At 41.0% G+C, this 14,185-nt stretch overlaps 1 protein-coding gene across 2 annotated transcripts in view; it reads left to right on the forward strand.

The window, feature by feature from the left end:
* The first annotated feature begins 1,303 nt into the window (after positions 1-1,303).
* Positions 1,304-14,185, forward strand: part of PCSK1 (proprotein convertase subtilisin/kexin type 1) — a 41,573-nt gene continuing 28,691 nt past the window's right edge. For both annotated transcript variants that reach the window (XM_081826531.1, XM_081826532.1), the window contains exons 1-5: positions 1,304-1,730; positions 4,550-4,654; positions 7,919-8,029; positions 10,425-10,571; positions 11,889-11,965. In XM_081826531.1, coding sequence (XP_081682657.1) covers positions 1,551-1,730; positions 4,550-4,654; positions 7,919-8,029; positions 10,425-10,571; positions 11,889-11,965 — 620 coding nt within the window. In that variant the 5' untranslated portion in view covers positions 1,304-1,550. The remainder of the gene's footprint in view (positions 1,731-4,549; positions 4,655-7,918; positions 8,030-10,424; positions 10,572-11,888; positions 11,966-14,185) is intronic.

Genomic DNA, 14,185 nt, shown 5'->3' on the forward strand with positions numbered 1-14,185 from the left:
TGGCCACAACCGCGTGTGGCGCTGTCCATTCATTAGTGCTGAATACTACACACTGGGGCTTTTCCAGCCTGGTTCAACCCCTGAGGATTGAGATAGGCTCAGTCAGCCAAGGTAGACTGAATCCATTTTCGGGGTCTGTGTGGGGGTGGGTGGAAGGTGCGGGGGGCCATTTAGACTTTTGCTAATTCTCTTTCCACGAAAAAAACATTCTTCCACAGAGTGACACTGTGCATTTTATGGAAAAGTAATGGCACAGCTTCAGCTCAAAACCAAAGTGAGGAGCTCTACTGAAGAAAAAATGGAAAGTTCAGAGTTAATAAAACCCGCTTTTTCTCTCCATGAGTTAACACAACAGAGTTTGTGTCCCTAGACCCCCTTGTTGATGGTTAAAGAAAATAATTTTCTTTTAAAAATCATGTGATTAATCATTTTCAGATAAGCACAGTAAAGGGGGGTGATACTAGGCTTTGCAATATCTAGAATAGAATTTTAGATATCATTTTACTAAGTTGAGAAAGTGAGGAGAAGAGGAACTAAACTGAGTTTTTTTTAGGTGGTTTCAATGTTAGTTAAAAATACATTTTTAAAAGTATTGCTTTAACAATGTCTTCCAGATGTGCTTATTTTCTTAGGCAATTTAGATCAGAATCTGGGCAATAGAAGCTTCCCTCCTCTCTGCTCTACCAGTCTCTGTCCAATTTCAGACTTAAGACCCCTGTTCTTGGGACGCCTGGGTGGCTCAGTCGGTTAAGCGTCTGCCTTCAGCTCAGGTCATGATCCCAGGGTCCTGGGATCGAGTCCCGCATCGGGCTCCCTGCTCCGCGGGGAGCCTGCTTCTCCCTCTGCCTCTCTCTCTCTCTCTCTCTCTATCTCTCATGAATAAATAAATAAAATCTTAAAAAAAAAAAAAGACCCCTGTTCTTCACAGCAGGTGCTGATATCCACAGGGCTATTATAAGAATTCACCCCCCTCCCCGCCCCCCAACCCATGAGATAATTAAGTAAATGTAAAGAAAACCGACAGGAGGAAGGCAAAGTGTACTTTAACTCCCAGGCTTTGGTTCTTGGTAGTAATATTCAAATAGGGGCACTTCTCTTTGAAAAGTGAAGGTGTTTCTCATGGCTACAGAATTTACAGTCAGTCAGGGAGCCGACTTAACTGATCCCAGCAAACGATTCCTTCCTTTCCTTAATCTTTCCCTGCTTATTTTAGCCGCTTCTCCACCCCGCCGGGAATACCATCCAGATCTTAGTCCAGGTAGATCTGACGTCAAGAGATGGCTTTCGTCGATTTGACGTGTAAACACTCATTTCCATTCCGGCTTGGAAGGGCTGGGGCTCCACTCAGCCGGGAGACCAAAGAGCGCTCGCCACCGCCCAGCCTCTCCTCGCGCGCCTCCTATCTCTTAACAGAGCCACCGGGAGCGAGAAGTGGTCCAGAGTCTGAGGGTGAAAAGGGCTAGTGTTTCTGGCTTTTCTCCTTTCTTGCTTCTTTTCTTGCTTCTTTCCCCCATCTCCTTCCGACTTGTGTGCAAGCGAGTGTGTGAGCCATGGAGCGAAGAGCCTGGACTCTGCAGTGTACTGCTTTCGCTCTCTTTTGCGCTTGGTGTGCACTGAACAGTGTAAAAGCGAAGAGGCAGTTTGTAAATGAATGGGCGGCGGAGATCCCCGGGGGACCGGAGGCAGCTTCGGCCATAGCAAAGGAGCTGGGCTATGACCTTTTGGGTCAGGTAAGAGTTTGCACTTTCCTGAAACTTTCTGGGGCCCACGGGGACTGGCGGGACTGACGCGCGGTCTCCCAAGTGAAGCCCCAGGTCGCACTCTCCTGAGCCCAGTGGCAAAGAGCAGAAGCTTCTGCAGCTCTCGCCCCTGGCGCGCTTGGAGAAAGAAGGCTTGCATTATTTATTGTTTGGGCTGGAAGCAGCCAGGCAGAACGAAGCCGCTGCAGCTGGGTAAAGCTTATTCTTGCTGTCGTCCGCTTTGGCATTTAAATCCATTCCCGCGTGGTTTGGGAGAAAAATCCCTCCACGCTTGTTCACCGAACTTGAGATGCACGCAGGCTCTTTCCAACCAAGCGCCCCCGGGAGAGGCATTGCGCTCTCTCCCCTGGGACTCAGCTGGTCTCTGCGTCAGGAGCCGGCTGTTTCCTTTTTTTTTTTTTTTCAATATGGCAGCATCAGATCTAAATCCTGATGCAAGGGGTCAAATAGGCTTGGCGATGTCCGCCCGCGGCCTTTCGGGCACGCCCAGGACATTGGAAGAGCGCCAGAGGCCGGGACTCACGACCCAGAGGCTGGGGGTCCGCGGAGTGGCCTGGGGAGGGGGCTAGAGAAGAGGTGGGTGAAAGACACGGGACCAACTCCCCTCGCCTCTACTGGGAGGTTCGGGTCTTCACCGGGAACTTGCAAAGTCTGAGCTTCACAACTTTGCTGGGTCAGTCCCCCTGAAGGGTCAAGCTGCCGAAATGACTGTGGGGAAAGGTTTTCTTTCCTTCTTGTTATTCAGCCAAATGCCTAATAGCTTCCCCGAGGGTTTCAGCTTGTGATAAAAACTTGCCTGTCCAAGGGAGAGCTGGTTTAATAGATAGCTGGGGGGAGGGTAAGGGCGTTAAGGCAATACTAGAGTGACAGCTTAGGTGTGCGATTCCCGGGGGGAACCCCAGGGGGTGTGATTTCTAATCTAAGCTTTCCTTTTCCTTGGCTCAGAATCAAGCCCTCGCCCCTTGCCTTGGAACTGTGCCTCAAAGCGGGGGAGGAGGGAGTTGTAAAACATTTTGGCGCGTTTTTTCTGGAGGTGGTTGTAGAGATGCAGCTGAAGTCACGGATGAGTAATCGGCGTGGGCGTTGGCGATTCCATAGATCGAATCCGCTGGGGAATACTCCTCTCCTTGCCAGAGGCTTCATTCCCCAACTTTACGAGCCAAATTGTCTTTAAAATGCCCAGCAGAAAAGTCAATACGCAGGTTGACTTCTCCGTGTCCCAGGAGCCAAACAAGACTTTTTGCTTTTGCCCAGATTTTGTTCTGTGCCAGGCTCCATGTTAGGGTCTGAGGAATAATAGGAAGAAAAGCAACTTTCAAGGAATGAAGAATCTAGAGGAGATTGGTTTAGTAACAAACAATTGGAATTGCATGTAATTGCTGTAATAGAAGTTGCTCCTGGATTCTCAATATTTGTTGATTGAGGGATTGAAGAGGGACATGAATTGAGGAGTGAAAAAAAGCCCAGTGGAGGAAACATTTGCCGAAGGTTTAGGAAGAAGAGTCAAGATTGCCAGGAGAACATGGTGAGATTGTAGAAGGCACTCAAGGCATAGAAAACAGATTGTAGGAAACAAGGAAGATACAAAGAAAGCAGCTTAGAAAAAACTGCAAGGAATTGTTGGGATCTGAGGAGAGTGTGAGCAGTAGGTGGAATTGCAATGGTAGCTACTGTGGGCAACATAGAAATCCTGTGTGTCCTAAGGAGGGAATAACTGGGTACTTAATCCTATATCCTTTGGGCAGCGAAATAGCACTGGTAACTGTGTGGAAAGAGATTGGATAAGAGAGCAAAAATATCCCTTTTTTCTTTTCTCACCTGTTAGCCCCAGACATATTTCCAAACCTGGACCATTCATTATGGGAATTGCTTTCAAAATCATAAATCCCAAACCAAAAAATAATAAATCAGTATTCTTGGTAGGATCTTCAAAGAAAGGAAGGAATGGTCACAAGAAACTTTAAGAAATAGTGGGGGGAAAATCTGTATTTACATATGATTTGCATGTGCTATATTTTCTCTAGCCATTTCCAGCTAAAATGGCATTACTAACAAACATTTTTAAAATAATAATTCTTTGTAAAAGATTGATAGTGCTTTCTTGATTCTCTTTATTTTTCCCTTTGTTTGCAGTAATTTAGCATCACTACCCTGAGCTCCTGAAGGCCTCAGGATAAAGATAGAATTAGACAGGTGACCAGAAGCAAAACCAGTTGATAGCAGAGGAAGAGCTAAACATTGATGATCTTTTCTTAGGGCTACTTTTCCCCTATCCCCAGCTCCATGTATGGAGCGCCTTGAATTAGTGGAAAGTCAAATGTTCTCTACTAGTAGCTTATAACAATTATCACTATAGCTTCAATGGCTATATTTTATAACAATGACAAATCATTTTAGCTGAATGTAACCCTGATCATACAGAGTACCCAAAGGGTTTGCTAGCTTTCCACAAATTATTCTTCTCTGACAGGATAGAGTGGGTATTTTTTTTTTTAAAGAAATGTCTACCTACACAATATTGTCACACAGAAACAAATTTAGTTCCCCTGAAATCTGTGAAAAAGAGATATCACTAGCCCCCAAGTATACAGTGAGCCCAAATGATAATATTGTAAGCTCAACTTACTTAACACAGTGACAAGAGAGCAAAGGCTTCTATCAGTGTCTTCCTCATAAAGAATGGGCTTAATAAAAATTGCCTGTCTGTAAGTTGCATGGGTTTCAATCTAACCCATATGTACTTATTTTGGATAAAGTGGATTTTTATTTTAATATTTTTTCCTTTATAGATTGGATCACTTGAAAATCACTACTTATTCAAATATAAAAACCATCCCCGAAGGTCTCGAAGGAGTGCCCTTTATATTACTAAGAGATTATCTGATGATGACCGTGTAAGTGTTGTACATTTGTCTTCAAACAAATAACCTGACTCATCTGCTTTATGATTTCCAACAAGAGCAAAAAACACTTTGCAAATGTGATTATCTTTTATTGTGGTCACAATTATCTGTCTGTAGTGTTTCTTGTTATTTCTATAGGGTTTTAATTCTATAGGAATATAACCACAAGGCACATAATAATAACTGGATTGGACTGGATAGACTAAGTTAAATAAATTTTATATATTATATAAAAATATATGTTTAAAATATTAGCTCACAAATCCAGCCAAAGAACATGAAAATGAATATTAAAAATTAAATTGCAGCTCTAATAAAAATATTTGCCAGTACAATCAATTAACGACCTTTTATTATATGCCTATTATTTATGAGCACTTTAATGTGAGGATGCCAAAGAAATTTAACATATGAACATTGATTTTAATAAATTTCAGCATAACTAAAAACACATTTTACCATTTCTGTTTGGTTTGGTTATATGGGGAACTAGTGCTAATGAGTGAGTTTTAATTCCATGTCTTTATGAGCCAAATGTTTCCGTAAGTATTGTATTGTTTTACTGAAAGCATTAGATCTCTTTTTATCCTGGTTTGTATACATATTCAATGATAAGGCAAGAGCAGGAAATGTCTAGAATGAATATAGGTAAATAGTGTGAGGACAATTTGAATGTATATCTAGTGTACCTATTGATTTTTTAAGTCTGTTTTCAAGATCAGCAAATGTATCAATAGAAATGGTGACTATATTGGGAGTATTGAAATTTGCATACACAATGTTGCCTTTTCTCAAGAATGTGCCATACTGGTAGAAATTTATCCTGGCTGGCCTGTTTTCTGTTATCATGATTTCTGTTACCTAGGACACTCCAGAGAATTATGGAAGCTTTGTGAGAGATAGGATACACCCTTTCAACTCGCTAGAAAGAAAATATAAGTGACAGAAAGGTGATAAAACTATTGAAAGTACATGGAGTTTATAAACCCTGTGAAATAATTTCCTATTTATTTTGTTCTTAAACTGATAGAATTTTAAAATGAAGAATAAAAAGGCAAATTATCAGGGTAGGGAATGCCTGGGCCTGGGTTATCAGCCACCACACCTAGGCAAAGAACACTATATCAGGACCATGGCCAGCGAACCGCAGCTCCTAGGCACCCATAGCTAGCTTTTACTCAGGTTAATGGCTAGATGTGTGAGACCAAATCAGAGGCTCAAGATTACTTGAAAAGTTTCTTGTCCGGTGAAATCTTCCTTTTGCCATCCCAAAGCAGATGACTCATTGTATGGGCTGTGAAAAGTAGGACAACTTCCAAGACTCTGGCTAAGCTTAGTCCTTGAGCAAAGCAAGGAAGAGATTTCCTTGTCTGCCTAAATGCATGCCTGACACTAATGCACAAGGAAGTCAAACTGACCTCCCTTCTCATCTTCACAGAAGAAAATTGGACAGAGTGGAGAAATACCTGTTATTATTACTACAAGTATCTCACTAAAGTGAACTAATGACCCAGTTCTTTTCTTTAGATATTTCTTTAATAGTTGATTTTGGAGCAAAAATCTCAAGTGATAATGAAGAAAGGCTAAGAATTTAATCTCCATCATAACTTCATTAAAAAAAAGAATCCATATAATCTTATGAAAAGTTATCCCCAGATAACTATTTTAGAAAAAATCCTAGAACCCATAGAAGCTAGCAGTGGAAAGTTGGACTAGATGATCTTTAATGCTCTTCCCAAATCAAAAGGATTATTTACATTTAAGTACATGATACCTATTACATACATAAAAGAAAGATACCACTAATTTCCTCTATTCCATTTGGTCTGGTCTTGTAGAGCTTAATATGGGATTTGGAGTTAATGACATTAATCATAACACTGTTTCCAACAATGGAATGTTTATCTGATCAGATGGCGAGTGCCTCTTCTTATATTCCCTTTTTAAAAAATTGCTTTTGATTTTCATTTTATTGCTTTTTTTTTGATGGGGGATAATATTCTTTCAAAATAGCATTCTGAAATGCAGCAATAGGCTATCTTTACAAGTCTGTTAATGAAATCTCCAACTGTAAGTGACTCTCTCTATCAAAGATTAGTACTTGTTCCCTAGCAGCCAGCTTCCAAAGACCAACTCAGATGACAGGCTGTATATTACAAGCATTGAGGTATTTTAAGCCAAAACAATTAAGCTTGAACATACAGGCTCTTTAAAAATAAATTATAGCAACTAATGTCTAGCTTTCAAGTCCCTCCCAATATTTATAATAGGTTTGCCATAGATTTTCTAATTGAAAATTCAGGACAGTCTTAGTGGATGGTTTTATCCTTTAGCAACAAATTATTTTTTAGTTTTTATTTTTGGATCTGACTCATGAGTATTCTCACATTAACAACATCCCACCAGACACTGGACTGTCATCATGTGTACAACAGAGAGAATATGTTTTGGGTAAGAAACAGTCATGTTGCTCAGTGAAATAAGAGCATGGTATTATTTCATAATGAATATAACCACAAGGCAGTCCCTCACCCTCTCAGGGTCTCAAGTATAATAGGATTATGCCATAAATGTGGGAAAGGTAATTTTTGTATTGTCAGATCTCTTTGCATAATACATGAGACTAAATTAATGGTAAGTGTGCATGGTCAGTAATACTCATTCATCACCCTGGATCTGTTTCTCATATTAAATACTCTTAAGCAGGAGCTTGAAGCACAGGGGAGCCAGAGTTTCAGATTTGCAAAGACACAGCACCTTTCTTGTCTGGCATAACATTTGCAATTTCTACCTTTTGCACGTAAAGAAAGAGAAATTAAGCTGTAAGAGCACCATAACAGCAGTCTCTGGAATCTCTTAGCTTGTTGACTCATTACATGAAAATGGACAAATTTTCAGCTACAAAACCCTAAGACCGCAATAAAAAATCAGTATTATGGTCCATTTGCTGATGGAAGCAGGCTGAACTTTTACCTCCACTGGAATCATAGTGTAAATAATTTGAGGGAATCATCACTTCACTGATTCCTTCCCTTCCCCCTAAAGGTACAGTTTACTGTAATAGAGGAAATGTTCATCTCCCCAGTGGCAATGCCTTCTTCTCACTGAGCTGCCAGTTTGATCTGCAGTCAAACGAAAATATTTTTGAACTGCCTCAACTCTGATGGGGAGGGTACTGGAGCTAGTTTGTGGGAAGATGGTTACACAGAGGTGACTATCTGACTGCTGATTTTCTTGCTATAAAACTCCTTGTAGGTAATATGGGCTGAACAACAGTATGAAAAAGAGAGAAGTAAACGTTCAGTTTTAAGAGACTCAGCACTAAATCTCTTCAATGATCCAATGTGGAATCAGCAGTGGTACTTGGTAAGTATTTACAGAAGGACTGTATAGGACCTGGGCTATTTACTTTGTTACATCTGCAAAATAGATTTTTTTTTTTTTAATGATAGACAATTCAGTAGAGGACTATGTTACCTGGAGATTAGGGCTGATGGGATCTTCCATGATCTGGATCTCCTGTTTTACTAGGTGAAAGTGTCTGAAACACAGATGTTTAGCCTCTATGAGAAGAAGGATTGTTACTTTCTTCTCTTAAGCTTATCTGGAGCAAATGCAGAAGAATCATGTCTTGCAAGTTAAGAGTTCCAAAACAGTAATCATGGCAAAAATCACATTTGGTCAGTTACTCTTGAGAACCTTTAAATCATCCAAAGGGTACAGTGAACATGATTCAGTATATACAGCCCTGAGTGGCAATTCTTACATGCTAAAAGTGAGAATTTCTGAGCCAAGCTAAAGGAAGGAACACAAGGAGAGACAAAAGACATCTACAAGCAGATGTCTAGACTTGCAAACTGTTCTACTTTTAAGATACCAAATCCTCATTGGTATGTGTGTGTTGAGTAGAGAAATCTTTTTAAAAGATTATTTATTTATTTATTTGAGAGAGAGAGAGCACAAGAGGGGAGGAGGGTCAGAGGGAGAGGAAGAAGCAGACTTCCTGCTGAGCAGGGAGCCTGAGACGGCGCTCGATCCCAGGACCCTGAGATCATGACTTGAACTTGAGCTGAAGGCAGATGCTTAACCGACTGAGCCATCCAGGGCCCCCTGAGTAGAGAAATTTTAAGTGTCCCTTCTTGCCTGCAGAGTGTTCTCCCTTCCATTTTAATATTAAGCCTCTATGGCAGTATACATGTTGATAGAAGTGTTTTTTGTTGTTGTTGAGAATACTATGGAAGATAAGTTTTCATGACAAGCATAAGTTAAGGCTTAGACATCTTTGTTGCATAAAGGACGGGAAAAGGGATCGATTCCTCTTGACATTCTCTTAACCTAGGCAATACTTGTTCATTGCAGTAGAAGAGACTCATTAACATTTGTGTATTGACTGTATGTCAAATACTATTCTAACTGTTTGACATGAATAAACTCATTTAGTTTTCACATCATATTGTAGATACAATGATTATACCCATTTAGCAGATGAAGAGACAGAGACGTGGGCAAGTTTAGTAACTTGCCAAAGTCATCTGGTTACCAGTGGTAGGGCCATAATTCATGGTTCCAGAGGTCATACTCTTAACCACCACACTGTGTGATTGTTCTTGCAACTGACACAGAGATCTTCTCTGGCTTTGGCCAAAAATCTATGTGTAGTTAGAGCCTCCTGTGATTTAGCTTCATGTTGGCCTTGTAAGTTCTTTTAAGAGTTTTCCCCTACTGGGGCGCCTTGGTGGTTCAGTTGGTTGAGTGTCCAACTTTTGGTTTCAGCTCAGGTCAAGATCTTACAGGTTGTGGGATCAACTCTATGTAGGGCTCTGTGCCCAGCAGAGAGTCTGCTTGGAGATTCTCTCCCTCTGCACCTCCCCTCACTTGCATGGGCTCACTCTAAAGTGAATGAAGACATCCTTAAAAAAAAAAAGTTTTCCCCTACTTCTTTCCAAGGAGAATCAGCCAGGGGAAATTCATTCATTGACACTTTTGGCTGTTATTATTTATAAATTTCTTACTGTCCCTTTCACCAGAAACCTGGTACTTTTCTAAAGCATCTCCCTCAAATGCTTGGGAATGTGCTCATCTCTCTATTCCCTTGCTGTCCAGCTCTTCTCACTTGTAGTCCCACACACTGTAACTATCAGAAAATCTATCTGAAAAGCAAAACTCCAAATCTCCTCTCATAGATACTTCCTCTCTAAATCACTGATACTTGAAAAAAAAAATACATCACTCATACCTGGAAATAGGCAATTAAATTGCAAGTCTTGGTGAGATGGCAGCCTCCGAGACATTCCAGGTCCTGCTTTTTGAAAAGTTATTAAAACATCCATGAATGACTATGAACCAGACAATATAAAGTAGGTTCAGTGTGGCAAGGACAGCTTAGGATTTGGGAGAGATGGGAACATGGGACACCAAATAAAACTCTGGTAGATAAAAAGCTTGAGTGTGTCATTATAAATGAATGAAACTTGGGGATAAACTTCTTAGAAGCTATGAAGCTCAGTGAGAAGGGGCATAGAGCGATTCATCGTTTCAGGGGATTTTGCATTGGAACAACTGGGAAAAGAACAGTACTCTGATGATTCACTTGGCTCTACCATCAACTTTGTTTTTTATTTCACCTTCTTCTAAAAAGTAGAGTGACCCTGGGTGGGGGCGGGGGGGGGCGGGGGAAGATGGGTCTCCAGACTTGAGATTCACTTCTCATTTTGCAGCAAGTAAATCATGATTTTACCAATTCTTTGTTTTTCTTTACCAGCAAGATACTAGGATGACTGCAGCCCTGCCCAAGCTGGATCTCCATGTGATACCTGTTTGGCAAAAAGGCATCACAGGCAAAGGAGTTGTTATCACAGTACTGGACGATGGCTTGGAGTGGAATCACACAGACATCTATGAAAATTATGTGAGTCTGGGCCCTCCCATGACTACAACTTAGGGAGATGTCTAAAAAGACACATTGTTAAGGCTTTCCTTTTCTCAAGTGGAGGACTGCTCTGATGTTGGCCCCGGGAACCATGGGCCACGGTTTTGCTCTTTCTCTTACCCTCCTGCCAGCACATAAGAACTTTTTTTGTATCAGTGGGCACTGAAAGAATTCAGTGGAGCCAAGGATTTTACAAAAGCGTGTGTGTTGAGGAAGGGGGGAGGCATCTATACCAGCTAAATTATTAAAAGCCATTCAGACTCTACATCACTCAGTATTTGGGGGCATTAAAGCAATCAAATCAAGAATAATGCCTGAGCTCATTTTCATAGTCTTCTTCCTCACATCCTTTATAGGTGAATATCTCTGACATTGTGAAATTATGTGAATGAGAATCCTTCCATGCAAATTCAAAATGTATACACATAGTGTAAAAATGGCAAGCTGAGAAAAGAAATGTTTATTATGAATGGAAAATAAGTAAATGAAAACTACTTAATTGTCTGTTAAGTACTACATGATATCTTAGGCCTTAAGATCAGTGTTTCATCTTTAAGATCATCCCTTGTTTTGTCATCCTTTCCATTCCTTCAAAATTCTCCAGCTAGAGAGCAAAAGATAGGGGAAGAAAAAGGAGAGATAGAAAGATTAGTAGAAAGTAGGAGTTATTGAAAGATACGGAAAATGTAGAGAAGAGACCATACTGGTAACAAAACTCCTACGTGGGAGATGTGTAAGTATAACAATCTGTTTGGAAAAGGAGGTGGGACCTAGGAGCTTGTGTTCAATTTCAAGCACACTGTCTTTAATTAAATTACATGTTTATTTCATGTAACTGGGAAGGCTGAAGGAGATCACTGTGGACCTGAGCCCCACCCCACAGTCACCTATTTGCACCCATAATCGTAAGAGAGATGAGTGTCCAAGTGTAGCTAACTAGCTCTAGAGCTTAGGTAAGTCATTCAACCTCTCTGGGTCTCAGTTTTCTCATTTAAAAAATGAGGTGGTCGAACTAAGTAAACTCTGATTCCTTCTGGTTCCAGTATCCTATGAGCTTCAGAGAGTTATACAGGTTTGGTAACATTTACTGAGAATTGGATGCTTGCTCACTTTCCTACGTACATCATTTATGCCTGGTTTATGGGTATAATAAATGATCAGCCACTGGGCCAGAAACTCTGAAATGCAGACTTCTGAGCTATCAGCCAGGATGGAGGGGGTAGGGGCAGAAGGCTTGGGAAGTGCTACTTTTTTTTTTTTAATGATGCTACAGGGTTATTTCTATTGTCTCTTTAGGATCCAGAGGCTAGTTATGATTTTAACGATAATGACCATGATCCATTTCCCCGTTATGATCCCACAAATGAGAACAAGTGAGTAAATGTGGATGGGGGGGGGGGAATATGTACTTTAAAATGCTTTTATCTTATTTGAGAAAATTACACTATAAATATGATCCACATTTCAGCTCTCAGAAAAGTTTTCATGCACACCATCCACACCACAATATTTTGTTGCTTTTAAAGCAGAAACCAATGCTTCTATTTTTGTATTTCTTTTGGCTTATGGGGTCATATTTTAATTAAGCTTTCTTTCTATGTTATGAAATGCTCCCTTCAAATGGTACTGAATAGTTATAGCTTTAGAAAGAATGTTTGGGTCATAAAGAGTAAAATCCTCCAGACCATCTTCTCCAACCCTAATTCGTCTATGAATCCTTTCCTATTAGCAACATATTTGATGTTAGTTGTGGAAATAAAAAGAGAGGACAAAGATAACAAATCCCCATGACTTCTTTTGGTGGCCACAACCTTGCTCACCAGTTCCCTCAGCAAAGTATGGCCAGATACCAGGCAACAGAGATGTACTCTGAGGCCTGGCCCTCAAATCCATCACATTTTTCTGGGGGCATTGGATGAGTCTGTAGTCTCTCCCAGAGTTTCTGCTGGGTATTGTAAAGCTAAAGGGAAGAGAAAAAGAGTATCTTCTGACTCCTAAAATAATTCTCCCTAGCAACCACAATGTGATGAGGGAGGCCAAGAGCCAGAACTGACAAAGCAAGAGGCCAAATAAAGAGCCAGAGCCAAGAGACTTCTTAACCTTTTTTCCTAGCTGCAAAGAAACTTCACCCTCTAGCCACATGGCCTCAAGTGTCCATACCCATGTCAGAAGTCTTCTTTTGCAACATCTCTCATAACTTCAAGAAGACTTCCATACTTTCTTCTTCATTTGCTCCACCCAGAAGAGATTTGTGCCAAAATAGAGCAAAGCCAAGGCAAAATTAGGGTTTGTTGCTACGATTGGAATGGCAGGATTCTACATAAAGGGGTTAATTTTCTCTCTGTGTGGCTTTTTCTCTCTTGGACTATTACCCAACTTGGGTCATTTGAATTCTCCCTCTCTTGCTCTCTTTCTCCCTCTTTCCCTCTTCCTTTCTCTCTTATTCTCACTCAGAATTCCCATGTGGCTGGTGCAGTAATGTTGACCTAAAGTTGTTTCTTTGGACAGGTCCCCTCTCCAGAAGGCCAACAAACACCAGGAAGAGAGCTGAGGCTCATGCACTTAGCCTCAACCTCTGGGTGTATATTTCCTCCTTGGGGAGAAGGGGAGGCTTGGGGATGGTTCCAAGATACTGCTTCTTTCAGTACCATTTACTTCTAGGGTTTATTTCTTAAAGGGGTTAACTACAAACAATGCCTAGAAGTTAGAATTTTCCAGTAACAGTACAACAAGAACCACCAGGGGGTGCCCTTGGAGGAGAGTTAGATATCTCAGGAACTTAGGATAGGAGCCCCAGACAAATTTTCAGCCATATTTCTAAGTCAAGGCAGTGCAGGGCCAGGAGGAATATGTGCTCTTTTGGACCATGACCTTGTAATGTTAGCCTGGCTGGTAGTCATGGTTTTGCCAATTATCAGTAGAGAAGGTGACCTTGAGGAAATCACTTACCTCTCTCTGCCTCTATTTTTCATTTTGTCTCTTAAAATGGGTGATAATGCACTTGCTTTCTACCCTCCTAAACGGAACTTCCTAAGGAAATGGGCAATAAGTTCTTGGACAAAAGGGGCACTTTATTCTAAGAAGTTAGAATAAAGTAAAAATGACAACTGTCATTCCACCTCCTTGGTCAAGACCAAAAGAGAAATCTGCTCTCAGCCATATGGGTGCAGCTGAGGAGACTGTTAGCTGGAGGTGCTAGCCTTCTTCCTAGGCAGTGTCCTCTAGGTCTGGCCTCAGGATCCAATGTGGATGATAAATTGTGTGGTGGCTGCTTGATAGCCAAATACTTGGTAAAATGATATTCTCTAGAGTTTCTCTACTCAAGAGAAGGGGGAACTCAGATTTCCCTTTTTGTTCCCCCCAAAAGGAGGAGTCTTATATCCAGTATTCAAAAGACTGGATAGCCAATTCAACATTTTCCCCAATTCACAGAGCTCCAAAGCCTTCAAAGAAGTACCCTATATAATGGTACTTATTTTGTGCCTGAAAACTCTGAGTTTCCAGAGCATAGCCTGCCATGGATCTCCCACATAGTGTAGAGTTAACGTGACACAGCCAAACAGCTAAGAGTATAGGCTTTGCAGCTAGATTTA

Source organism: Leptonychotes weddellii, chromosome 7 (genome assembly GCF_054177405.1).
Source record: "Leptonychotes weddellii isolate Sample4059 chromosome 7, ASM5417740v2, whole genome shotgun sequence".
Classification (NCBI taxonomy): domain Eukaryota; kingdom Metazoa; phylum Chordata; class Mammalia; order Carnivora; family Phocidae; genus Leptonychotes; species Leptonychotes weddellii.